The sequence below is a fragment of the Lagenorhynchus albirostris genome, chromosome 1, assembly GCF_949774975.1.
Source record: "Lagenorhynchus albirostris chromosome 1, mLagAlb1.1, whole genome shotgun sequence".
NCBI lineage: Eukaryota > Metazoa > Chordata > Mammalia > Artiodactyla > Delphinidae > Lagenorhynchus > Lagenorhynchus albirostris.
The window spans coordinates 84,944,188-84,970,829 of NC_083095.1; the positions used below are offsets into that span (position 1 = coordinate 84,944,188).

At 40.4% G+C, this 26,642-nt stretch overlaps 2 protein-coding genes across 22 annotated transcripts in view; one reads left to right on the plus strand and one right to left on the minus strand.

The window, feature by feature from the left end:
* The window catches only part of NUSAP1 (nucleolar and spindle associated protein 1), a 66,188-nt gene that overhangs the window by 12,695 nt on the left and 26,851 nt on the right, over positions 1-26,642 (plus strand). For 11 of the 21 annotated variants that reach the window (XM_060147577.1, XM_060147611.1, XM_060147687.1 and 8 more), the window contains 4 exons: positions 6,924-6,977; positions 13,038-16,768; positions 19,559-19,653; positions 20,239-21,088. In XM_060147577.1, coding sequence (XP_060003560.1) covers positions 20,996-21,088 — 93 coding nt within the window. In that variant the 5' untranslated portion in view covers positions 6,924-6,977; positions 13,038-16,768; positions 19,559-19,653; positions 20,239-20,995. The remainder of the gene's footprint in view (positions 1-6,923; positions 6,978-13,037; positions 16,769-19,558; positions 19,654-20,238; positions 21,089-26,642) is intronic. The other 10 variants (XM_060147594.1, XM_060147656.1, XM_060147663.1 and 7 more) reach the window with 6 other exon arrangements.
* OIP5 (Opa interacting protein 5) lies at positions 7,367-20,620 on the minus strand. The gene is made up of 5 exons (XM_060147786.1): positions 20,299-20,620; positions 20,002-20,068; positions 15,540-15,662; positions 12,005-12,086; positions 7,367-7,903 (listed from the first exon to the last, which is right to left on the minus strand). Exons 1-5 carry the CDS (start codon positions 20,615-20,617, stop codon positions 7,808-7,810), a joined length of 687 nt encoding a protein of 228 aa, XP_060003769.1. The 5' UTR covers positions 20,618-20,620; the 3' UTR covers positions 7,367-7,807.

The following is a 26,642-nucleotide window of genomic DNA, read 5'->3' on the forward strand; positions in this document are numbered from 1 at the left end:
CTCAGTATTAGGAGAGTCCAGGATTTATTGCCACAGATTCTATAGTTAGTATGATAGGAAATGCAAAACTTTTTTAATGTGGTGTGTCTTGTGTGCAGAAGCAGGCTTAAAGAAATTGACTCTTGGGCAGCAAATCTCGAGGGACCCAGGTTTAGATTCTTATAGTGTACTTAAAGTAGTTGTACTCCTGGTTCAATTAGTTTAGTGCCTGGGAGAATCCACTTCTGAAAAGCATTTAAACATTTAAAAAAATACCTCTGAAAAGGTAATGAATGCAAAATAGCACAGTATATAGGAAAGAATATTTCCTATTGCAAAAAAAAAAAAAGCCATAAAACAAACAATTTTCAAGAGGTAGAATTTCAGTAGCAATAACAGTTTTGCATGTATACTAAGTTGCGTTAGCAGGGTTGTACAGTAGAATACTACTTGAGTTTGAGGCTCTGTGATAACAGAATTCCATGAAAGGAAAAAGATGTTGTAGGTAAAGAGTATGTAAAAGGTACTTAAAAAAAAAAACCAAAACTATGAATGTATATGAGTATATCATTATGTGAGAAATAGCAACGTTTGTGCAAGTTAAAGGTTAAAGACCCTACTTGTTTGCTAGAGCAGAGGGTTAGAGCCATTTAAGCTTTTCTGATGCTTAACCTGGAAACGTACTCCTACTGAGTAACCCCACTGAAGCTCATCGTGTGGGGATTTTGCTTATGTTTCTTTTAACAACAGGCATTTATAAAATGGCATACTTTTTGCTTTGTCACCTCATCTTTCTCCATTAGTTTCCTGGGTACATTTTTTAGAGAAAAGTTTGCTGTGTGTATATATTTAGAGTTTAAAAAGACAGACTATAGCTGGCTTTTCCTCATGCCTGTTAGTGTAGGGGCGTTAGGATTTAAAGGTATAAAGCAAAAGGACTGAAGGGAATGGCCAGACAGTACACTGTCTAATGTAGATGTGCCAAGGCCTGTGGCCTGTGACTGCTTATTTTAACAAGAACCCAGCAAACTAGTTTCTTGATCTGAATCATACAGCTCTCACATCAGGATGTAATAACAGAATGAGGGTGACTTCTTACTCCCTTTTACCTCATGTTCATCTTGGCCATTTAGCACCTTGAAGATCCCTGAAAGGATTGTGACTGTGTTCCCTTGTTTTCCCAGGGGAAGAAACTGAAAGATGAGTGGATCTAAGAAAATAGTGCCTCTTGAATATTAAATTCTTAAATGGCAACTCCAAAGGATAGAAGGCTATATTAAATTGATTATAGCTCCTCTTTAAATGTCCTATGTCTTCAGTTTTGTGTTAGAGACACTGGAATAACCAAGCAATATTCAAACATCTGCACGATCATGAGGACACCACTGCATATTACAGTGATGTCAGTAACAGTTTAGTTACTTAGAACAATTAAAGATTACCCTTAATAGCAACATTCATAGTTTTAAATGCTCAAATGTGCTACAAGTTTTTGTAGTCTCAAAGTATGGTTGATACTTTTCAATGTTGTTTTGGTCTCATGTTTACTCTTTGTGTACCTGTGATATGCAAAATATGAAGAGACCCTTGGCCTCCAGGAGTTTACATTCTCATGGTGCTGCTGGTGCAAGCAAATTGCTTCTAGTTTATTCAGAACATTGCTTGGCTGTTAATTATACCATGTTTGGAAGGATTCCTTGGCCAATAGTTTTCAAAAGCAGAGGGCTATGCTAAACTTCAGGGCATTGATTTTTGAGTTTACATTGTATTAGCTCTGCTGTTCATGAACTCCTTTTCCCCAGGGAGCTGTGCAGGTAATGCTTATTAATGTGAATCAAACTATTCTGCCTAAGAGCATCTTCATCATCTCTATACCACCTATGCTCTTGTATGCCATCACTGTCAGTAAATGGCCAAGAAAACTCACTGCTCCAGAGGACATCTCTCAGTACTCTTATTTTCCCAAATTTTTTACATCATTCTCTACCCAAAAGGACCAGAATTTGCAATTAATCCTTTTATAACTGAATAGTGGTCCTAATTTTAACCTTTTTGTGTGTGACTTTTGTACCTCTGTTCTGAAGCAGCATTGTGATAGATGTGGAGCACCTGCCTACATTTCTAAGCAATCACTTTATTAACCCACATTTTCAGTTGAAACTTTGCATGAATTTCCTCTACTTCCTCTGAGTCAAGGGGTTTACTCTGCATGTTTATTAAAAGTGGGTCTGGATGGAAGTGCAAGCAATAGTGGCAGGCCCATAACTCTTATTTTAGAGTATAATATTCTAATGCATGGTTGAAAATGTCCAGTGTTATGTGGCTACTAGTAATTAGATATATGCATTTATTAATAATGAAGCAATAGAGACTTAAACCACTAGCTTGAATTTATTGTTTGGATTATTTTCATTTTCTAAGATTATCTTACTTCCATTGAAAATGGAAGCTAGAAGATAAACAGGGGCAACCATAAGACATTCAAACTGTCAGGAATAGAGCATAACAGTGCTCACCCTCTAACCTCTTGCCTGGTTCCATTAGTCCCCAAGCATGTTTAAAACAAAAGGCACAAACTAAGCATGTTCAAATAAATAAAGAAGCTGCTATGGCTATAATAGAAAGGTGCAGAGTTTCAGAAAGAGTATGGAATACCAGTGTGGAAGATGTAGAGTAACTAGGGATGGGGTTTGTCTGATACAATTTATGTGGCTTAAGTTTGGATCTTTTAAGACTAGAATCTTGGAAGTGAATAGAGGCAACATGGACATATTTCAGATGTTCCAGGATTTTCAGGTAACTAGGTGACTCTTTGGATGGTACTGCTTTACCCAACCATAAAAGATCCTTCCAGCAAAGGAGCCCATTCCATTTTATGGAAATAGTCCTTAAAATATAGATACATCTGTGGTTTGGTTTTTCTGTTGTTACTGTATTTAAGTTTTTAAAGAAATTTTTTTATAGCCAGAGTTTTATCCTTGATGTTTTGGTTAGACTTCATAATTTGTTGCCTAAAGCTTTTGATGCCAGGTAGACAGGAGCAAGTTTTCCCATTTTGTAAAAAAGAAAAACCTTGCTGTTTATTTTCTTACTTGATGAAGAAAATAGATCAGTTCATTGTAATAGCTTAAAATTTTTTGAGATGATTCCTGACTTTGAAATAACCCATGTAAGTACATGTGATCATGACAAGTAATGTACAAATGTGATTCATTATATTTGAAAGAGACCTAAGTAGAAGAGAATTCAAGATTAGACTGGATGATTTTCACTAGGCCCCTTCCAGGTTTCATGTTCTATGATTGAAAAATAATTTTTCCAAAATTATTTCAACCTCATTTTAATCTTCACTGTGGGATTTCACTTTGAATACCTTTAGGAATGTTTAAGTGGAATGGTAACTTTCCAGTAGTTCCTAATGAATAACTTATAGTCCTTTTACCCAGTTCAGGAAGTGAAATGTCATATCCCATATGTAAAGTTTCAGTTTGGTACTTATCAATAAAATGTCTACCAAACAATGAAACCAGTAAAGATTTAAGGACAGAGTTTCTCTAATCTCTGTTCCTATTATTTCCACTAGGCCATATTAAAATGTTAATATTAGAAGCCCAGACATCACAGATTTCTCCAGGAACCCATACTCGTAAACTTTTTTTTTTTTTTTCCTGGTACACGGACCTCTCACTGTTGTGGCCTCTCCCGCTGCGGAGCACAGGCTCCGGACGCGCAGGCTCAGCAGCCATGGCTCACGGGCCCAGCTGCTCCGCGGCATGTGGGATCTTCCCAGACCGGGGCACGAACCTGTGTCCGCTGCATCGGCAGGCGGACTCTCAACCACTGCGCCACCAGGGAAGCCCCATACCCGTAAACTTTTAAAGTCAAGAGTAGATATCTTAAGGTTAGAATTTTCAAAAGATTTTGTCTCCCCTGGTGATGGTATGCCATGCCACAGATTAAAGTATAATTTTCTCCCAGGGATAAATATTCTGGCAATACATTATCATCAGTCCGTAAACAACAGTAATAGTCTTGGCGCTTACCTTAAAACCACCTATCGCTGGTAATTTAAAAGATTCATGTTAGAATAACCTTTGCATAGAGTTTTACTTCAGTAGCTTTTGTTTTTACTTGTTCAGATCTTCTTCATTGCCTCATTGGTATATAAGATAATGTTAAAAGAATTAATTGAATGTTTGAAGTTTTACAAAAGGCAGCTTGCTTTCTAATCTATGCATCTTTGGGATATTAGAAGAAATATTCTTTGCTGTAAAAAGGAACTGCTGTAAAAGTTGGAAACTCTGCGCCTGTGTACATATATATTTTGGCAATAAAGCAGCATGGGCTGAGAATGCACTGAAATTTCACTGTGTTGTTATTTGGAATGGGAATTCTAATAATGCAGTAAATTATGGAGATGGAAGAAGGAGCCTATCCACAGACCTGTGCTTAGGTAGGCGCCAGATGTCAAATAAAGAAGACAAAGGACCTGGGTTTCTTGATGCCAAGTTGTGGCAGTTTCTGTTGTAGTTCAAGGGAAAAACAGGCAACCATATGAATAAAGAGGCACCTTATTTAAACTATGCCCTTATGCCATCCCCTGTTTTACCTTTAGGGCCAACCTTATGCTAGGTCTAGGAGCAAATGTTTAGTTTCTGGTAAGGAAATAATGATACAATTACTGCCAATAATTAAGAAGCTTTTATATTTAATTTTAAAAAGTTAAGACGTTTCAACGCTACTTAAGAAGAGATCCTCCTAGATTCAGGGGAAAGGAAAGGAGTTCAGTTTTAAGAAAGCTGTTACAAACTTCCTTGGGATTGGCTATTGTCAAATGAACAAAAGCTATGTGGTTTTTGTGATGTGACAACTAATGTAATAGTTCCTTCCTTTGATTTATGAGACTATTCATTTAACACACACTGATATACTCCACTTCCAGGTACTGTGCTAGATGCTGGAGTTATAAAAATTGAGATGGTTTCTGCCATTAATTAAGGAGCTCAAAAGTGTACAACTTGGGGACTTTATATATGCAATTTTTTTGTTCTCATAAATACATGGAATTTTGAAAACACTTTTATTCAACATACATACAGTGGTAAATGATAACTAGCCTTAGAATCTGTTAATATCAGCCAGTCATTATTGATGTTATAGACTTCCAGAGGAGCTTTTATACCACTAAGGCCTTGTTTAAAAAAGTCAGCCATTAGTGAGAGTATTAGTACAATTGGTACAACATTTATGGAAGGCATAATATCAAAATTGTAAATGCACATGCCCTTTGACTCTGTTCCACGTTAGGAATCACTCCTACAGAAATACCAGAACAGATACGCAGACATGACAAGGATCCAATAAAACAATGGTTAAATTCTGATGTATTGATTATTGAATCATATGCAGGTGTTACGTAATTTGTGAGGCCTGTATTATTTGAGAAGCAGGTTGCAGAATAATGTGAAAAATATAATTGCCTTTTATGTCTATGTGTCTGTCCACATGCATGAAGGTTATAATAGCGTAGCATTTATTAAGCACTTAATATTAAGCATTACTCTTTTTTTTTTTTTTTTTTTTTTTTTTTTTTTTTTTTTTTGCGGTACGCGGGCCTCTCACTGTTGTGGCCCCTCCCGTTGCGGAGCACAGGCTCCGGACGCATAGGCTCAGCGGCCCTGGCTCATGGGCCCAGCCGCTCCGCGGCATGTGGGATCTTCCCGGACCGGGGCACGAACCCGTGTCCCCTGCATCGGCAGGCAGACTCTCCACCACTGCGCCACCAGGGAAGCCCTAAGCATTACTCTTAATTACATTAGATGTATTCATTAACTCATTTAATCCTCACTAGAGCCCTAGTTAGTTTTTAATCCCTATCTTACAAGAAGAGTTTAATTCTTCAAGTTCATGGCTAATAAGTAACCAAGCCACAGTCTGAATCTAAATCATTTGGCTCCCAGCATGCTACATTGTGCCTCTCAGAAATGTAAGGGGAAGTATACTTTTACCCTTTCCTTTGTCACACATCTATATCTGAATTTTTTTCTAGAGTAAACATGTAATTTGTAGAGAGAAAAAAAATATGTAAAACTAGCCAGCTTAATTTGATGTAAAGTTCAAGCATTTAATTTTCTATTGAAAGTCTACCAAAACAGCAAATCCAGAGGTTAAGGAAAATAGCTACATAAGAACAGCTTTTTAAAGAAAGGAAATACGTTGAGGCAGACATACCCATACACAATAAGAATCCCAGGATGATTCAATGTAGTATTAGTATTAGGTCTCATTCTTTAGGAGTAGAAAGAGCTTTTCTGGTACTGGTTGTTGCCAGAGGCTTCGCCCTTACTTAACCAAATTTTGCAACTCAAAAGCATAAAGCGAGCCAGAATTTTCTCTCTTAAATAGTTTTAAAGGAAAATATCCTATATGCAGTCTAAAATGGAAAGAATCTGCTATTAAATCTGCTAGCCACTGGGGACTCCCCTGGTGGTCCAGTGGTTAAGACTGCGCTTCCAATACAGGGGGTGTGGGTTCGATCCCCGGTCAGGGAACTAAGATCCCACATGCTGCGCAGCGCAGCAAAAAAAAAAAAAAATCTGCTAGCCACATCGGAACCACATTAACTTCTCTGTGCACCACCACTAGGCTATCGTCTCTTGATTGTTCTAGTGCCAGCCCCTCCTTAGTGGTCTGCTTGCCGCCCTCCCACCCATTCTCCATAAGACAACCCTAATGAGGTTCTGAAAACGAAAATTTGATCCTGTCATAGGCCTCCTTTAAAATTCTTCAAGGTTGTTGGGATAAAACAAACATCCTTCAGAAGGCCGATAAGACCTTGCATCCGCAGGTTTCTGGACACCGTTGTAACTCCTACAGGTCTTTTTAAGGGCCTTTGTATAGACTGTTCTCTTCGTCAGCTTATTAAATGCCTACTCATCTTTCAGACCACTGCTGAAACATTACTTCCACAGAGAGGCCTTACCTGACCCCCAAACCAGGTCAGTTACTTGCTATATGTGCTTATATCTCTATGTCCCTTTTCTTCAGAACCCTTACTACAGTTGTAATTTTAAATGTCTTCATGTGGTTATTTGAGTGTCCCATCTCTTGACTAGATTATAAACTGAGGATACAGAGTAGCTGTTTTTGCTTATCTTTCATCCCCAGCAGCTAGCATAATACTTTATATTTATTAAATGAATAATATGATGAGCTACTGAGCCACAGTGCTACATAAAGCAAAATAAAAGAAAGCATTTTGGTAAATGTTTGATGTTTTTATCATTCCTTTCATTATCATCCTGTTAAGCTCAGTTTACAACAGAAACGGGAACGATAAATATATATTATGCAGTTAACTTACTGAACATAACCTACAGAAAATGTATGTACCCGTATTTCACATAAGAAAAAAATGATTTCTCAGTATTCATGACAGTTGCTCCATGTAGGAATAATAGTCAACATAAGTACAACGCTATTTTCAGGCCAAACATGCATCTTTAGATCAGAGCACTCATGGGACATTGCCTCTTAATCCCTAAATTTGCAGTCAAAATGTTTTCCGAAATAAATATTATGAAATTGATAAGAAGCTAAAATAAATTCTTAAGACAGATAACTATGAAATCTGAACAGAAGTCTCCTTAGTTTCTCATCTTCCAGAAACAGCTTCACAAATCACTTGGAAAATCAGTCTAGAGGTAAACAATAAACCACATTTCCCATTCATCGTTGAAACTGAACTTTCTTGAGAAGTGATCAAACAGCACCTGTTGTTGAAGACAGCAGTAAGGCCTGAACATGATACTCAAGCTTTGATTCTGGATCAGTTTGTTGGCTTGGACTGGTCAGGAGTCCCTTCCTTCAGAATCTTGATGAGTGAATTTAAGCGAGTATGCGTTAACATTATCTTCTCTTTCAGCTGGGAAAAGAAATACATAGATTATCAGGGAATCTTAAAGTCTCAATCTGCTGGTTCTAGAAGCCACTTCAGACTTAAGCTAGTGATTGGGAGCTGGCAATACTGCAACACATTTCAAAAGGACATCTGTTCTATTTCTGAAAGAACTTTATACAACAAACCTAGAGCACAATAAGGTGACAGATAAAAAGTTTCATGTGGAAAAAGACCAGCCACTGCTGAGCATCACTGCTTCTAGTCTCCATCCTTCCTAGCCCTTATCACCAGTTTGGTGATAACTCCAAAACCTGGGGAGGAAGACAAGAATAAAGGGGGATAAGAAAGCTTGAAACAGAAGCATTAATCAGGCTTTCCCTTTTTTTTCCAGTAGCAAGAATTTTTTTTTTCTAATTCTTTGTTCACAGTAACAAATGTCTGTCTTTAATATTCTGCTAATCACCTTCAAGAGTAGCTCTGGTTGTCAGATTTAGAACAGATGTTTGTGGTAGCTAATTTTCAATAGTTTTTTCAGCTTAGAATAGCTATATCTAGAACCAAACTTAGTGTTACTCAAAATACAACCTGTACTCAGATTCACAAAGTTATCATGGATAAGTCGTCTGTTGAAGTAAAAAAAAAAAAAATTTCTGCCATAATTTGCATAGCACGAAATCTACTTTTTATGATCCAAGATACAAGAACACACAAAATTCATCAGGAAATTTTGCTTGAACAGGTCACTCTAGAGCCCATTAATCTTATTTGGGTGCTCTTGGACACAATGAATCATTTTTCTTACTTTAAAGATTTTTCTTCAGTCTTTAGCATTCAACATTTTTACTGTGTGTTGGGGTATAGTTCTCTCTGCATTTATCCTACCTGTGCTTGTTGAGCTTATAGACATGTAGATTGTCTTTTATCAGATTTGGGAAGTTTTCAACCATTATTTCCTTGAACATTTTTTCTACTTTATCTTTCCCTTTTGTACTCGCATTACCAAAGCATATTTAGGTGTGCTTGATGGTGTCCAACAGGTCTCTTAGACTCAGTTAATTTTTCTTCATTCTTTTTTTTTTCTTTCTTCTTCAGATTGCAAATCTCATCAGTCTATCTCCAAGTTCGCTGATTCTTTGCCCAATTCAGATCTGTTCAGCCTCTCTGGTGAATTTTTCATTTCAGTTGTTGATTGTACTTTTGTGTTTTTTTAATTTTACTTATTTTTTTATACAGCAGGTCTTATTAGTCATCAATTTTTTTTTTTTTAGTCACCAATTTTATACATATCAGTGTATACACTTCAATCCCAATCTCCCAATTCATCACACCACCATCATCACCTGCCACCGCCACTTTCCCCCCTTGCTGTCCATACGTTTGTTCTCTTGTTGATTGTATTTCAACTCCAGGATTTCCATTTAGATGTTTGTTTTTTAAGCCCTTTTTAAAAAATTTATTATTATTTTTTAATCTTTGGCTGCGTTGGGTCTTCGTTGCTGTGCACGCGGGCTTTCACTAGTTGCAGTGAGCGGGGGCTACTCTTTGTTGCAGTGCGCAGGCTTCTTACTGCGGTGGCTTCTCATTGCAGAGCATGGGCTCTAGGCACATGGGCTTCAGTAGTCGTGGCTCACAGGCTCTAGAGCACAGGCTCAATAGTTGTGGCATACGGGCTTAGTTGCTTCGCAGCATGTGGGATCTTCCTGGACCAGGGTTCAAACTCGTGTCCCCTGCATTGGCAGGCAGATTCTTAACCACTGCACCAATAGGGAAGCCCCTTTTGCAAATACTTTTAATTGCTGCTTTGAAGGCTGTGTCTGCTAAGTCCCAACATCTGAGCCTTTTCAAACAGTTTCTGATGCCTGTATTTTATCCTGTGTATGGGTCATACTTTTCTTTGCATGTCTCCTAATTTTTATTGAAAACCAGACATTTTAGATAACATATTAAAGCAACTTGGGATATTAAACATCCCCCTACCTCCACCCCATGTCCTGGCTTGTAGTGGTTATTTTTTGCTTATCTGTTTAGTAGTTGGCTTGACTATTTCAGTGATGTCTATTTCCCTCACAGTGTGCAGCTTCTGATGTCACTCCTCGGAGGACACAGCCTTGGAAATGTGCACTCACCCTGGGATGACAGTGGATTTAGCAGGGCCTTCTTTGACTCTTTTTCCCTGAGCTCTGTGTAAACTGGATGCCTTTGTTGATATCACACCCAGCTATTAGCCTTCACTAATTTCTGGCTGACTGCTCTATTTTGACAGTGCCCTGGGACATAAATTGCTCCACAGTCTAATCCAATTAAAATCAGACCCATTTATACGGGGGGGGGGGGGGGTAGTCTTTAAGGCCAGTCTTCTTTTGTTCCAACCCCAGGAGGGCTCTTATTTTAGCTGTCTGTTTCCCTGATTTTCTCATAAATTTCTAACTTGTCCATGGTTTAGCTTATTGTTCATATGGACTATTAGCTTCCTCTTAATTGCTCACCACCAAAATCTCCATTGTTTTGGGTAGAATCCTTAGACTTGAATATCCCCACACCCTGTTCCAAATAAAGTTAGTTCCCTTAGGAAAGCTTCAGAGCTCTTTTTTTACAATCTACCTCTTAATATGGGCTCCCAAGCTGGGGTGGGGTAGTGTCTCTCAGAGTAACACCCCTGCTTTACCAGCAGGGTGCTGGGCAGAGGCAGTAGCTTCTGGTCTTCTCTGCTTGCATCTGTCAGCATGAAGCTTCTGCCCTACAAGCAATCTGGGACAAAAGTGACTGGGTTCCTAGTACTCTTAGCCTGTTGTGCCAGTGGTAGAACTTGCACACTACAAATGGCTGTTCTTGCCTAGAATAGAGCTTCTGATGAGAAATGCTGGCAGCCTGCCCCTCCTGGGAAGATACCACAGCCCTAAACTGAGAGCTAGGGGAAAAGGATCTCTGTGCTCTTGGCTGCGTTCGCCCAGATGGAGCCTCCCTCCCTCTGAGCTGGAGGGGCAAGGGAGGGAGGGAGTAGGTTGTGGCTCAAATGCCACAGGTTTTCACTGCTCTTACCAAGGTTTAGTAGATTTTCTTCAATAAATATCTCTTCATTTGCTTTAAGCCTTGAGGAAAATTTCCACAGACTTAAGATGGCTGTTTTCTTTATAATTTTCTTTGGTTATGGCTGTTTTGTTGGGGAGGGGTCCATGCAGCTCCTCAGGCCACCATTCTAGAAGTTATCTCCCATACAAATTATTTCTAACCACAGTATTTATTGACCCTGCTCATCAACTTAGTTGCTCAGAGCAAGGGTAGGCGAACTATGGACTGCAGGATAGCCTGCTGCCCATTTGTTTTAATAATGTTTTATTGCTACAAAGCTATATCCATGTGTTTATATACCATCTATGGCTGCTTTTGCACTACAATAGCAGAGATGAATAGTAGAGACTGAATGGTCTAGCTTAAGACATTTGTCGTCTGGTCCTTTACAGAAAAAGTTTGCGAATTCCTGGCTTAGAACATGGTTTCATGAGCTTAGTTAATTATGCAAAAAAAGAAAAAAAAAGTCACTGTTCCCCTGTCCTAAAAGTTACTTAAACTTTGAAAAGTAAATGCCCTGGTTACTAAATGTGTAATTACCGAGGAATAAACTATTAACAGTGCTAAAAACAAAACCAACAGTAAATTCTAAGGTTGTTCTTCCCACGGTAGTAAAGTTATAGCCAAATTTCCACTAAGAATAAGCCAGCAAGCTACTGAAACAAAGTTTCTTTCTTCAACTGGAAACAATGAAACGCTAGTAAAGCCCATTTAAGTAAGAATTCTTAATGATGGTTTCAGCACTCTTTCTCCTCCAAGCTGTCTAAGCATGAGGTGCTTGCAAAGAGGAAAGACCTATGAAGGATGATGGTGTCCATACCCAGTAGAGAGGAGGAATAGGAATGTGGAGCTCAGCAGCTCTCCACCTCCTCCTGAACCAGACTTGACAATATGGCTTTACTATTTTGCTTTGTGTCACAAATTCAATAAGGAATGCCAAACCAGGTATAAAGAATTACTGGCGTATTCACCATTTCACTGCCCCTAAATTCACGGGTACAGATAATTAGGAATTGCCTATATTAAAGGAAACACACAACCATCATGAAATTTTACCTCTGCAACTTTTTCTGGTAGAGATACGTTGTGAATATCCATCTCAGATGCGTTTACTATGGCTTTTGTTTTTAAGAGGTAGCTAAATAGAAAATATAGAGAAAATATTAGTACTATACCACAGTTATAATTATCAAGGAACCAAACTTGCAATATCTGTCAAGCAAAGATTGCCTTATTGCTTATTTCCATTTCAAGATTCATAATGTATTTTGTAGGAAAAGTATTCTCAATAAGTCATCAGAGGGACTTCCCTGGTGGTACAGTGGTTAAGAATCCGCCTGCCAATGCAAGGGACATGGGTTCGATCCCTGGTCTGAGAAGATCCCACATGCCTCAGAGCAACTAAGCCCGTGCACCACAACTACTGAGCCTGCACTCTAGAGCCTGCAAGCCACAACTACTGAGCCCACGTGCCACAACTACTGGAGCCCATGCTCCACAACAAAGAGAAGCCATTGCAATGAGAAGCCATCGCTGGCCGCAACTAGAGAAAGCCCGCACGCAGCAATGAAGACCCGACGCAGCCAAAAATAACGCAAAAAAATATATAATTTTTTACATATTAAAAATATAAGTCATCAGAGAGACCCTGTGCCTCATCTCACCCCTTGCCAGCCCGGAATACATGATTTAAAATTATCCTAGGACAAACTAAAGACAAAAAACCAGGGTCATATGAATAACTGTGATAAGTATAAGCCTCATAACTCTACCAGTAGATGGTGTAGCACAGAAGAAAAGTAACCACAGTTGTGACAAATACTGTTGGTTGCCTACCCCAGAGCCATTCCTCAAGTTTTTGTTGCTAACAGAACCCAGAATTTGTTTAGGGCAGCAGTGTGTCCAGTCCTAAAAGATGAATCATAACTGTTCTGGGCCAACTGTGGCAATCTTATTCCCTACTGTCACATATTTGCTTTCCCAGCTTAAGGCAACCATGTGACATAGTTCTGCCAATGATAAGGAAATTTTTGCTGATAAAGAGACCATTCCCTGTGTTCCCACACTTACCATATCCTTTTTCTTCCAGTTTTGGATGCTTATACTTGCAGCATCCAAGAGGAAAAGGCCAAGAGGACCAGAGATGCTGACCCAGAGCCCTGTCATGGCTGAGCGACTAGAACAATCCTGGAGTGGCCAACTGCCCCACCCTGTACTTGTTAAAGCCACTCTTTGGTTTTCTGTAACTAGCAACCAAATTCATTCTGATACACACAGACATAGATTCATCATATTCCCAGACTCGTGCTACCTATACTTTCCCTTTTTTTTTTTAAATTTAATTTTATTTATTGACTGAGTTGGGTCTTCGTTGCTGCGTGTGGGGCTTTCTCTAGTTGTGGCGAGTGGGGACTACTCTTCATTGTGGTGCACGGGCTTCTCATTAGAGTAGTTTCTCTTGTTGCGGAGCACAGGCTCTAGGTGCGTGGGCTTAGTTGCTCTGTGGCATGTGGGATCTTCTCAGACCAGGGCTCAAACCTATATCGCCCACATTGGCAGGTGGATTCTTAACCACTGCGCCACCAGGGAAGTTCCCTAATTTCTACTTAATCAGAAAGAATATACTGACCTTTGAGTCCAATTCCTCATTTTGATTAAGAAATTACTTAAAAATCTCATAATGCTTTTCAAATTTATATTAAAAATTTTTGTTACTAAAAGCTTATTTCCCTAAGCAAAAACTCAATTACAGGTTGGCTGGAATAATTACTTAAAACTGTTTCTAAAAAAGATTCGAGGTTACGAATAGCACACACTTAGAGATGCTTTTCCCTGTGTCTTTAAACTTAATTCTAAATAGAAATTATTTAAGAATGAACTAGAAATTGAAAGTAAAATATCAATCCATCTCAAGTACACATATCCTGTTGAAAATCAGCATTGAGGGACTTCCCTGGTGGTCCCCGGTTAAGACTCCACACTCCCAATGCAGGGGGCCCGTGGTTCAATCCCTGGTCAGGGAACTAAATCCCGCACACCGCAACTAAAGATCCTGCACGCCACAACCATCCACACGTGTGCCGCAACTAAGACCAAGTTTAGCCAAATAAATAAATAAATAAATGTTTAAAAAAAAGAAAATTGGCATCGAAGAACAAATAGTGTACCTAATGCGCACTGAACAACCTCATGGCAAAGGATGGGCTTTATTTTTAAGGTTGTTTGTTTTTACGGAGTCTTAACCACTGGACCATCAGGGAAGTCCCCTATTTATAAGTTTTTTTTTTTTTAATATTTATTTATTTATGTGGCTGTGTCGGGTCTTAGTTGCGACACGCGAGCTCTTTGTTGCAGCACGCAGGCTTCTCTCTAGTTGTGGCGCTTGGACTCCAGAGTGCATGGTCTCAGTAGTTGCAGCACGCAGGCTTAGTTGCCCCGTGGCATGTGGGATCTTAGTTCCCTGACCAGGAATCGAACCTGCGTCCCCTGCACTGGAAGGTGGATTCTTAACCACTGGACCACCAGGGAAGTCCCCCCTATTTATAAGTTTTATTGCTCTTGTTGTCCATAGCTCAGCTAGAAACACCCATCTAAGCGCATTAAATGAGCAAAAGGAAACTTTCTGTTTTATGAATGGAAATTAAGCTTTGGAGTTAAGACATGGACTCAATTCTCAGCTCCTCCACATCTCCAAGCCCCAGTTTTCTTACATTAAGAACTCAGTAAGGGAAAAAAAAAAACAAAACACAAAAACTCAGTGAGGTAAGCATAGTACAATACCTGACACAAACTAGGCCATCAATGGCTGTTGTTGTTTCTAATAATCAAGAAGAGACTTTGATAGATGTTTCAGTTTGTTGCAATAACAGAAAAGCTTAAGTAAAAAGTAGAATTTATATTTAGAAAGACAAGAAATATCCAAAGTAATTCATGAGAAGGAACAAACAATAGGGAACTTTTTCTGACTTTATGAGGCCACATGGTCATTATTTTTTACTTTTCTTTGTGTATCTGCTTCATTCTTCTTTTTCTGTAGACAAAATTTCTCTGCATTTACATGCACGACATAGAAAATATCTACCCTAAACCTACAGCTTTCACTTCCCAACTTCAGCACCAGTTCCATCTACAGATGACCAATGTCTCTGGGTCTTTATTTCAAATTCTTAGGGTAAAAAGCCTGATTGGCTTAGCTTAGGTCAGGTCTATTCCTGATCCCATCACCTGGGAGTGGTATCACACAGGATAACAAATATGGCCACAAAGTCCCACACTATGGGAGGGAGACAGGGGCTAGGCACAAACCCCAAAAGTGTCTACTACAGGATTATTTTGCAAAAACTTACCTTCCAAAAGTTCTTGGAATGAAAGAATATCCTCTCAGTTATTCCATGGTATGATTATTAACACATGGTATGATTATGAGACATCCAAAATGATCATAATGTTATAAGACTATGTTTTGGTCCCATTGCCATCTTTTTTGTAAGAAACAGTACCTGGCTTTAGCATCTTCTCTGGTACAAACATTCTGCCTTTTCTGGAAGATGTTTTAAAATTTATTTGATAAAGAATATCTAAGTCTACTTACCACACCATTTTGTCAGTGGAAAGGCAGAAGTGACCTCTCAAGGCAGCAAGGGCAGCATGAGTAGAATACAGATGGAAACCAATGGGAATCTCACAGGAACTACAGAATAAAAGGTTGTACGTGCTGGGAGGAAAAAACAGGATTTGGGTTAAGAAAGAAAATCAAAGAACAAATACAAAATAACTCATGTTATGGACTCATTCCTAAAAAATAGGCTATGATAGGAATGAGACTGAGGAAATGTCACATTCAAGAAAGGTTAACTCAAGGGCTTCCCTGGTGGCGCAGTGGTTGAGAGTCCGCCTGCCGATGCAGGGGACACGGGTTCATGCCCCTGTCCGGAAGGATCCCACATGCCACGGAGCGGCTGGGCCCGTGAGCCATGGCCGCTGAGCCTGCGCGTCCGGAGCCTGTGCTCCACAATGGGAGAGGCCACAACAGTAAGAGGCCCGCGTACCACAAAAAAAAAAAAGAAAGGTTAACTCAGATTATAGATACCCTTGTGGATTCTGGCCACAAAAGCAATCATGTGATATGTAACTGTCATTTCACTGAAGTAATTTATATCTGAAAGCAGAAAAAGAGCTAACAAATCAGATTAACATTTAAACAGGGACCTCCCTGGTGGCGCAGTGGTTAAGAATCCACCTGCCAATGCAGGGGACACAGGTTCGAACCCTGGTCCGGGAAGATCCCACATGCCGCGGAGCAACTAAGCCCGTAAGCCACAACTACTGAGCCTGCGTGCTGCAGCTACTGAAGCCCACGCACCTAGAGCCTGTGCTCTGCAACAAAGAGAAGCCACCTCACTGAGAAGCCTGTGCCTAGCAATGAAGGGTAGCCCCCACTCGCCACAACTAGAGAAAGCCCGCGGGCAGCAATGAAGACCCAATGCAGCCATAAATAAATAAATTTATTTAAACAAAAAAACATTTAAACATATAAAACTACACATGACCATATAAATTAGCTACCATTAAGCCAATTTCCAGTTAAAGTAAAACAAATCGATTAGGGCTTATTAAGCAATTTATTAATAGAACTCAAATCAGGTTTTGTTTTGTTTTTGCAGATATAACAAAAAATTAAAAAATTACCCAGATAAAATGCAAAAGAAAGAAAATAAATCATATTGTCCTAGCAAGCTATTTTATTTTCCTTTATCCTTTGAAAGATTACTGGATGAGGAATCAGGAAACATGGATTTTAGTTCTAGTTACACCATGTAGGTAAGTCACTTACCTTATTTTCTGGTATATAAGACAAATCCAAATATTACAAAAAATATTTAAGAAAAAACTGTTTCATCATTCATGTACTGAAAGCAATTTAGAGTGGTTTAGTAAGGGGAAAAAATTATCTGTATAAACATACTATATGCAGTAAATGAGTACTAATAAAGTATAATAATTGCATGGCTAAAAATAGATTCATGTCAATGGACACTAAAGACCAAGCAACAAAATATAAATTTACTGGTAAATGAAGTCCCACACCACACATGCAGTACTGTATTTTTGTGACTACATTACCAAAAAGCAAGCCATGAAATAAAGTTGCATTTTTATTAATTCCTAAGTAGGAATTAATTATATCAGACAAACCACAGTACCTATAGACAAATGTCTGTAGAAACTAATAAATGGCACAGAGCTGGGACTTCCCTGGTGGCGCAGTGGTTAAGAACCTGCCTGCCAATGCAGGGGACACAGGTTTGTTCCCTGGTCCGGGAAGATCCCACATGCCGTGGAGCAACTAAGCCCATGCGCCACAACTACTGAGCCTGCACTCTAGAGCCTGCAAGCTACTACTGAGCCCGCATGCCACAACTACTGAAGCCTGCATGCCTAGAGCCTGTGCTCTGCAACAAAGAGAAACCACCACAATGAGAAGCCCGTGCGCTGCAACAAAGAGTAGCCCCCACTCGTCGCAACTAGAGAAAGCCCACACGCAGCAACCAAGACCCAGTGCAGACAATAAATAAATAATTTTAAAAGTGTCTTTAAAAAAATAAATGGCACAGAGCAAAATGTAAAGAGATCCCAAAATTATGCTTAGCATGTAACATATAACAAATATTTCATTGAATATTAGTCTGCTAATGGCCCAGGAATGAAGGTTTGCATCACACCAGGTAAAGAACTATGATCATCTGAGTGCCTGATGAAGGCAAAAGGAATACAGAATGGGTAGTGGAAGAGGGTAGTTATAAATACCAGCTATGACCATGTGACCAGTTACAGGAATTTAATTGTCATGAATATCTCCTCATTTTGTTATAAATAGGTTTACATGTATATGTGCGTTTATGTTTTCTTCCCTTTCTTTTCCCTAATGTAACATAAGATGTACTGACTTTTTATTATAGTATTTAAGTATTAATTTTACATCATAGTATTTAAGCCATGAGATATCAAGGAGAAAAGTAAGTATCACTTAAGGACTTTATCTCCTTTTCTGGAGGAGGGTTTAGTGCGTTTTTAGTTGTATGCAAGATAGCTGTAACATGTTAGGAAGAATTACGACCTTGTTATTGTCTTTATTTGGAGATTAAGTATGGGTTTAGGAGATGCATGTGGATGCCAGGTTAACACGTAATGATTAAATTTGTGTGTCAGCTTGACTGAGCCAAAGGGTGCCCAGTTATTTGGTCAAATGTTATTCTGAATGTGTTTATGGGGATGTTTTTGAATGAGAGTAATATTTGAATCAGTAGACTGAGTAAAGCAGTTTGCCCTCCTTATCGTGGGTGACCCTCATCTAATCAGTTGAAGACCTGAACAGAACAAAAAGGCTGGCCCTCTCATGAAAAAGGGGAACTCCTCTTGCCTGACTGCCTTGAGTTGCAACACTGATCTTTTTTTCCTGCCTTTGAACTTGAACTGAAATGTTCAGCTCTTCCTGGGTCTGGAGCCTGTTGGCTTTTGTACTGGAACTTACACCTTTGGCTCATGGATCTCAGGCCTGTGGACTTGGACTAGAACTAAACCTCTGGCTCTCTTGTGTCTCCAGTTTATCAACCTTGTCTCTTGGGACTTCTCATCCTCCATAATCTAGTGAGCCAATTCCTGACAATAAATCTCTTCCTGCTGAGTCCCACGGCTCTCCTTATTCCAAACACATGGAACTTTCTGTCCAGTGTTTTATAAACCATCTAGATCTGTACTGTCTATTAAGAATGCAAGCCACATAAGTAATTTTACATCTTCTATTAGTTTAGCTTCAAAAAAAAAGTAAAAGAAACAGGTAAAATTAGTTTTAATATATTTTATGCTACCCAATATTCAAAAACATCGTCATCAAGGGAATTCCCTGAGGGTCCAGTGGTTAAGACTCAGCACTTTCACTGCCCTGGGCCTGGGTTTGATCCCTGGTCTGGGAACTAAGATTCCCACAGCTGTGCAGCGTGGCCAAAAACCAAAAAATTAAAAAAAAAAACCCATGTAATCAGTACTTTTAAATTATTCAATGTTTGGGGCCAAGTTTTCAAAATCTGGTGTGTATTTTGCACTCACAGCATACTTCAATTCAGAATGGCCACCTTTTAAGTGCTCAATAGCCACCATGTGGCTAGTGGCTACAGTACTGGACAGCACAGGTCTAGCTAGATGTGCTTCCCTCTAAGAAGATATTCAGAGAGCTTCTGCCTCTGGCCCCAAATGAACCAGTTCCAAGCAGGCCATCACTCTTTCCCTCTCTGTTTCCTTTGGGTGGGAAGAGGACACTCCTGCAAGGATAGGGAGTGTCTTTCAGTTAGGTAAGAGGAGCTGCAGAACTCTTCCTGATTACTGAGTACAGCAACTAAGAATTCCTATACGAACTCTATTTAACATTAAAATTGAACCAAACTGTGGTCAGAATGAATTGTCTTGCTGTTAAAACCAACACTGAAAATTGAGTAGCTTTGTACTACTTAATTCAACTGAGTACTTTGTTGTTACTTGTAAATCACACTACAGTCAAGATGCAAAGTTTACCAGGCAATATTCAAGTAACTTTCCAACTGTGTTTTTCCCCAGGTTACAGCAGAATTAGTCCTGCCATAACTTATTACAAATTCCAGGTTAAATGAAAACTTGTAATTCCTAGTTATGTCAAAGGATTGTAGTTTATGGTAAGTGATTCTCACTATACACTTAAAGGTAATTTTCTTCTTTTTCCCCTACTAGACATAACTTTCTTAAACTCACTTCACTTGCACAACCCACTAGGGAGATGTGGCCCTCATAAAGACCTTAAAACCCTCACGCAAATATCTTTTCCATTTCATTAATACATCAAGTTCGTACAAGACTCAGGTAAAGGGAGCATCCTTCCAATACACTGTATGGATGAAACAGACTTTTATTCTAGTGCAAGATAGGAATAAACTATTTTCTCCTCGTACAAGTCGGTTCCACGCTCCTCAGTCTCATTAAGTCAGGGAATGACTAGAGATCTATCTGCAATTCTCAGTACGTACCTGCCTTTGAGCGAACCGTCAATGCCAACTAGGAAGGGAGCCTCCAAAACTACATTATTTGTGACTCCTAGGAAGACAAACACGGGTCAGAAAGACTACCTGTGAGGCATTGAAGGGAAAAACTCTCCCCTCCAGAAAGACTCATCATGGCCACAAAAATCATGAAAAGTGATTCGCCCCCGACCCCTGGCAATGGAGTTAATTTCCTTCCAAATTTTCATCCCGCTTTCCTCCCAGCCGGCTCCCAGCCACCCAGTAAGAAAGCGGCAACGCTTCCCAGACGCCGTGCCCACTCACTGGAGAAGACCACGGCTGCAAGGGACCGCGACAGGTTCCAGGCGAGGTGCACAGAGTCAGCGAGCACGACGTGGCACTGCGCACACTGGAACACAGCGCATCTCTCGGGCTGCAGCCACCATGGCAGCCGCGGGCCGGACGGCTCCTCCGGCCCCAGCCCGGCGGGGCCGAGTGGCGAAGACCCTTTCACCACCTGCGTGTCCCACTCCATGGAAGTCGTAAGAGAAGGTTCATCAATCGTCTTCTTAGCGCCATCACAAAAGTCACCCCGCGGCTGCTTTGCAAAGCGCGAGCGATGCCTCCGCGGCCTAGCCGCCATCTTCCTGCAGCTGGCGCCTCAGTTTCAAAGACGCACCGTGCCCCGCTCCAAGCTTGGTTCCTGGGTCCTCATTGGACAACGTGAGCCGGGTGGGGCTCTGCCGCGCACTCGTTGCCTGGACACGCCGTTTGGCGCCTTCGTGTTGGTGAGGGAGGGTGAAGAACGTGCGTCTGGTGGAGGGGAAGTCAGCCTTTCTATTGGTCAACACCAGGAGACCCCGCCTTTGAGGCATTTTTAACCAATGGAAGTGCAGCTTTCTCAATTTAAACTCTGTAACGTTCTGTTTGGTCAACGCTTAGAGCGGCGCAAGAGTTTTGAACGGCGTTTTTGGGAGTGGAGGATCGATCCTCTGCGTGGTCGCCTGGATTGCAGTTCGCCATGACCGTCCCCTCCCTGGAGGAGCTGGACTCCTTCAAGTACAGTGACCTGCAGAACTTGGCCAAGAGTCTGGGCCTCCGGGCTAACCTGAGGGTACGAGGCAAGTGGCGGGTGGGGTAGGACGAGCGGCCTCTACGAGACGCGGTGGGAGGGGACCGAGCGGGAATTCCAAAGGCTGAGGCTGCTGTCCCGGCCCTGGGGCGGTAGATTTGGTTCACCGAAGGGTCCCACTAACTCTGCAAAACCGAGAGGGAGCCATAGTTTTCACCTTATGTTGAGGCTGACTTTCCTGGGGACTCACAAAGACACCGACTCCAAAAGGGTTTGTTTGGTTTCGCTTTATTGGAAGTACTCAGTTATACCAGGACATCAGTTAGGAAACGCAGGCCCAGAGAGCTAAAGGAATGCTGCATCTAAATGCCGATTGTTAGGCAGTCGCGGAAATAATTGCCTTGGCTTTTGGAAAACTCCAAACAGCTAACATTTCTGTAAATTGTAACAGCGCTCCAAATCTGCTACTTAAATGGGGGACCTGGAAGAAAGGATGACTTTTAGGGGACCTCCCCCGTGGATAAGTTTTTACAACTCAGCCCTGATTTAGTCGGATCGTTCCTCTATTGATCACTATTGTGGTAGTGTTCTATTCAAAACCGGTGAGGTCTTTGAGACTTAAAAACGTTTGGGGGAAAATGTAAGGGTTCAGTTTAGGATTGGGGTTCTCTATATTTTATTTTCCCACATCATATTAACGTGTACCCTGGAGTTTTGTTCTGCAAGCTGTGGTATTTACACGGAGTGAATACCTAAATCAGTCCTCACAAATGTTTTTAAGTGGTTTAAACAAAATAATCAGGGCCCATGCACCTGTTGGGGCTGAATGATAAAGGGCTATCTTTGGAGAGACTGAGCTATAGTATTTAACGGCTCCTCAATACTTCATAAACAAAATCTTAATTCCTTGGTTTAAATCTCTTAAATTTTTTTTTGCAATCTGGCTGGAATCTTTTATCCAGTGCAGCATCCAGACTGTCCTGGTGCCTTAACACTTGGCACCTTTGTCCATCTTTCTGCCTTTGCTAATTTTAATCCTTTGGCCTCAAATCCCCTTCTCTCTCCCTCTTCTTTATCTGCATGAATAATTTCCAATTACTCATCACAGTCCAACTGAAATGTCATCACTGACCTGGCACCTCGTCCCCTCCTCTTCATTCCCTTGGTCACAGATCCACCACCCGAGTGATCCTAGGAACCCTCTGCGCCTTTAAGGCAGTATAATTTCAAGTACTTTTTCTGAGTACTTGCAGGCTTCCACCTGGCACTGTGGTTATTTGTGTAGATACGTTCTCTACTAAACGTTAAGTTCCTTGAACAGGGATCTCATCCATCCACCTTGGAAGTCTTTACAGCACTAAGTGCAGTACATTTTATTTGGGAGGCGTTGGATACTTATTCAGAGCTACTATTTACAACCGCTTCTTGGGAGCACTGGAACAATACACCAGAGGGTAACTCCTTTGTGAAGAGTTACTATGGAGGTTTCCTACTTGAGTTCGGCGCTCTGTCTAACATGAAGGCCCCACAACCTTTTAGATCTCTGAAGAACTGTTGCAACTTCGATCTTCTTCTGAAAGTCCCACCTATCATTGTCTCTTGAGGAACCTGATTGGGGTAGCCATTTAATCACCTGTTTTCATATAAGTGGTATAGTACAGTATTTTGTGTCACTACAGACCTCATTGCTTGCCTAGCATACAGCATCTGATGCATAGTAGGTGTCAACAAATATCTGTTAGAGGTGTTCTTTCCCAGACAAATTTGACTATACCAGGCATTCTAATAACCAACTACAAAAAGACACCTTTGAGATGATGGGAGAAAATTAAACTTGGACTAGGTATTAAATTATATTAAGCTATTGTTAATTTTGTTGCATATGATGGTGGTATTGTGGTTATGCTTCTTTTTTTTTTTTAAAGTCCTTACCTCTTAGCCAAATATTTACAGGTAGAATGTTACGATGCCTGGGATCTGCTATAAAATACTCCAGGAAAAAGAGGGGGAACTAGATGAAGTAAGAAGAGCACAATGTTGATAACTGTTGAAACTGGGTGATAGATACATGGGGGTTCATTGTACACATTTGAAATCTTCCATAATTAAAATGTTTTAAGTTACAGTTGGTACAGCTTAAGAGCTCGTTAAATCAATTGCCTTTTTAAAATTCTAAATGCATAGCAAAAAAATTGAATAAATTGTTCTAAGAAATTATCAAGACTTGATTTTTTAAAAAACTTAACAGAATAAGATTTAAGTATGACAGTATGACAAAATTCAAAATAAATTTAGAAGAGAAAATATTAACTTTCTTTTGAGACACTACTCTTTTTTAAAAAAAATTTTATTGAAGTATAGATGATTTACAATGTTGTGTTAATTTCTGCTGTATAGCAAAGTGACTCAGTTATACATATATATATTCTTTTTCATATTCTTTTCCATTATAGTTTATCATAGGATACTGAACATAGTTCCCTGTGCTATACAGTAGGACCTTGTTGTTTATCCATTCTATATATAATAGTGAGACACTACTCTTAATGGTAAGGCAAAATGAAGGAGTCAGTTACTAAGATTTATTGTACGGCCAGGGTCCTTTTCTCACTCTTGCAAGCTTCAATTATAAAACTACCACTATTTCTACCTTCTTGCAGCTCCCTTCCCTCACCTGGCAAAACTCCACACCTGATTAAACAAGCTATGTGCTTAATCCTTGCCTGTACTAACCATCTGACCCTGGCTGGAGAAAATCCCCTAACTTTATTGACTGAACTTAATTTAAATGTGACCATAAATTTAATTTATGATTTATTTGATTCTCCTACACTTCCTTGGTAGTCATTAATTTTCCCATTATTGAGGACAGTTATTTCATATCTTCTCACCTTAGATTGGCGCCCTTCCATCACTTGATGACTTTGCCTCATAGATCATAGAAACATAGATGCAATTAAACTGAGAATTACCTCATCTTTGCATTACCAGACCCACCTGTCCCCATATCCTTTGCCTTCCACCTGTTATATGTTATGGTAAAAGGCTGCGCCTAAGGGCAGCCTTGCTGTTTGTGCTGGAGATCCCATTCCCCGCTCTGAGGCTACACTCCTGCAGTTATTCCTCTCCGCTCCATCAGTTTCCCTCACTCTGCTGGCTCATTTCCATAATGCGCCCAATCAAATCTTAATGTCATCCATCTTTTAAAAAAGAAACAAAACCCCTCTCCTGACCCACGTCTTTTATCTACTGCCCAATTTCTCTGTTCTTTTCTACTGAAATTGATGTTTTTGAGGCCACCATGCCCGGCACCTTGCAAAGCTTGTGGTCCAACTCTATCTGTCTTCACCTGCCCATCAGCAGCATTTGGCATGATTGAACCCTCCCTTCTGCTCAGACCACTTCCTTTTCTAGACTTCTTTGATATTTGGTTTTCTCCTGCCTTGCTAGCACTTCTTTCCAGTCTCCTTTGCTAGTTCTTCCTCTGCTAAATCTCTAAATGTGGCGTATCCCAGGGTTCTCTCTTGGGCCTTCTTTTCTCTAATTGTGCTTCTCCCTTGGTGATCTTATTCATTCTCAGAACTTTAGATTCACCTGGAACTAATGACGCCCAAATCCAAACCTTCAGTAAGACCTCTCATCTGCTGACTTGTGCAATTAAGTGCATCGTAAACAGCATGATCAGGTCAAAACAATGAAGATCTATTCCCTGTGTCGGTAAATGATTGATTCCTCCCTTCACTGCCCACACCCATCCATCCTGGTGAGCTCTTCCTCCCAAGTATCAATACACCTGAAATCTGGCCTGTGTGCCATCTCCAGTGCTGTAAACCTGGGCCATGACACCCTCCTTTCTTGACCACTGCTTCAGGCTGTCTGCTGGTCTCCCTGCCTCTACTCTTGCCTTAAAATAGTATTCTCTTGGTAGTTGGGTGATAGTTGAAACTTAGAATATGTCATTTTTCTGCTCAGTTCTCGTCAAATTTTCCTCACACCTAAAATAAAATCCAAACTTCTCCAAATGTAATGTGAGAATCTTGGGTTGATCCTGATTTGGAGGGAAAAAAAATTTTTTTAAGCTAAAACTGGAGACAATTGAGGAAATTTGATTTTAGGCTATGTATCAAAGGACATTAGAAAATTACTACTTTTCCTAGGTAATGCATTAGAGGTTATGTAGGAAAATATCCCCTTATTTTTAGGAGATGTGGCTGATGTATTTAGTGGTAAAGTATCATGATGTCTGGAACTTATTTTCAACCAGCTTGGCAAGAAATACATATGAATGAGAAAGAAAGCAAATATGAGACGATATTAAGGGTTGCTGAATCTACGTGAGGAGTATCAGCGTTTACTAGACTATTTTGACTTTTCTATAGACTCGACAATTTTATAATAAAATTTTAGTTAGAAGGAAGAAATCTACACTGCGTGCTGTGGCCGGTAACCCTCTTCTTGACCCAGGTCACCTCTTTGGTCTCTCTGCCCTCCACTCACCCCAGTGTTCACTGTGCCCCCCACACTGGCTTCTCTCTGTCCTTCAAATTCACCAGCCCATCTCTGGGCTTTGTGTTCCCTCTGCTGGGAATGCTCTTCCCCTGCATCTTCACCTACTGCCTCATTCACATCTCAGCTCAAAAGTCACCGACTCTGAGAGGCCTTTCCTGACCATCCTAACGCAGGTTGTCCTCCCCTGCCTCTACCCTGAGCCTCCAGTTTTGTTTTTGCTTCCTAGCACCTAATGTCATACCATTTATTTTTGCTTACTTGGTTAATAGGGTGTTTCCCCAGTAGCCTACCTTTAGAGGTTCCTGGAGGGCAGAGACCTTGTCTGTTTTGCTCACCACTGTCTCTCCAGTGCCTGGAACAGGTTGTTGAGGTAGTGCATGAAAATGTGCTGATGCTAACATCGGCACCTCCAGCTCAGCTCCCCCAAACATCACCCCCCATCATTCCTCCTGCTGTATGCCCTCACCTGGCTCTGCTACAGGCCCTTCATTTCATCACTGTTGCATATTTGAGGTTTTCATGGCATTTTAAGATGTTCTAGAAATCTGTACAACATAGAACCTATGATTAACAATACTTTAAAATTTGCTAAGAGGTTAGGTCTTATGTTAAAGGCTCTTACCACCAAAAAAAATCTAAAGCAGGCAGTAGGAAACTTGGAGGTGATACATTTAAGGCAGTGATGATGGGTTCACAAGTGTATATTGATCTCCCAGCATATCAATTTATATGTATTAAATATCGACAACTGTTTGTATGTCAGTCATACCTCTGTAAAGTGATTGAGGGAGAAAAAAAGAAGAACCAAGAATGCCTAAATTCTGCCCTGCCAATCACTCACTTCCCAGAGAAGACCCGAAGAGAGGTTCAAGAAACAACAGCAAGTAGAAAATAGGTCTCTCCTTTATTACTACTAGCCGGTGTGGTGCCTGATATCTTGATGCAGAGTGTTCTGGTAAAACTCACAGCCTGAGCACAGCATCTCCTGTGCCCTGAAGCCCAAACCAAATCGGGATCTCTGCCATTCTCACCTGAACACATGGCTGATGGTAAATGGTAGGAGCAGAGAAGAGACGAGCCTGGTGGC

Bases quoted from the DNA above. Each gene is read 5' to 3' on its own strand.
- OIP5 (XM_060147786.1), bottom strand. From the start codon at position 20,617: ATGGCGGCTAGGCCGCGGAGGCATCGCTCGCGCTTTGCAAAGCAGCCG. The intron at 20,069-20,298 runs GTGAGTGGGCAC...TTGTCTTCCTAG, and splicing joins TGCAGCCGTGGTCTTCTCCA to GAGTCACAAATAATGTAGTT. The intron at 15,663-20,001 runs GTACGTACTGAG...TTTTCCTCCCAG, and splicing joins GACGGTTCGCTCAAAGGCAG to CACGTACAACCTTTTATTCT.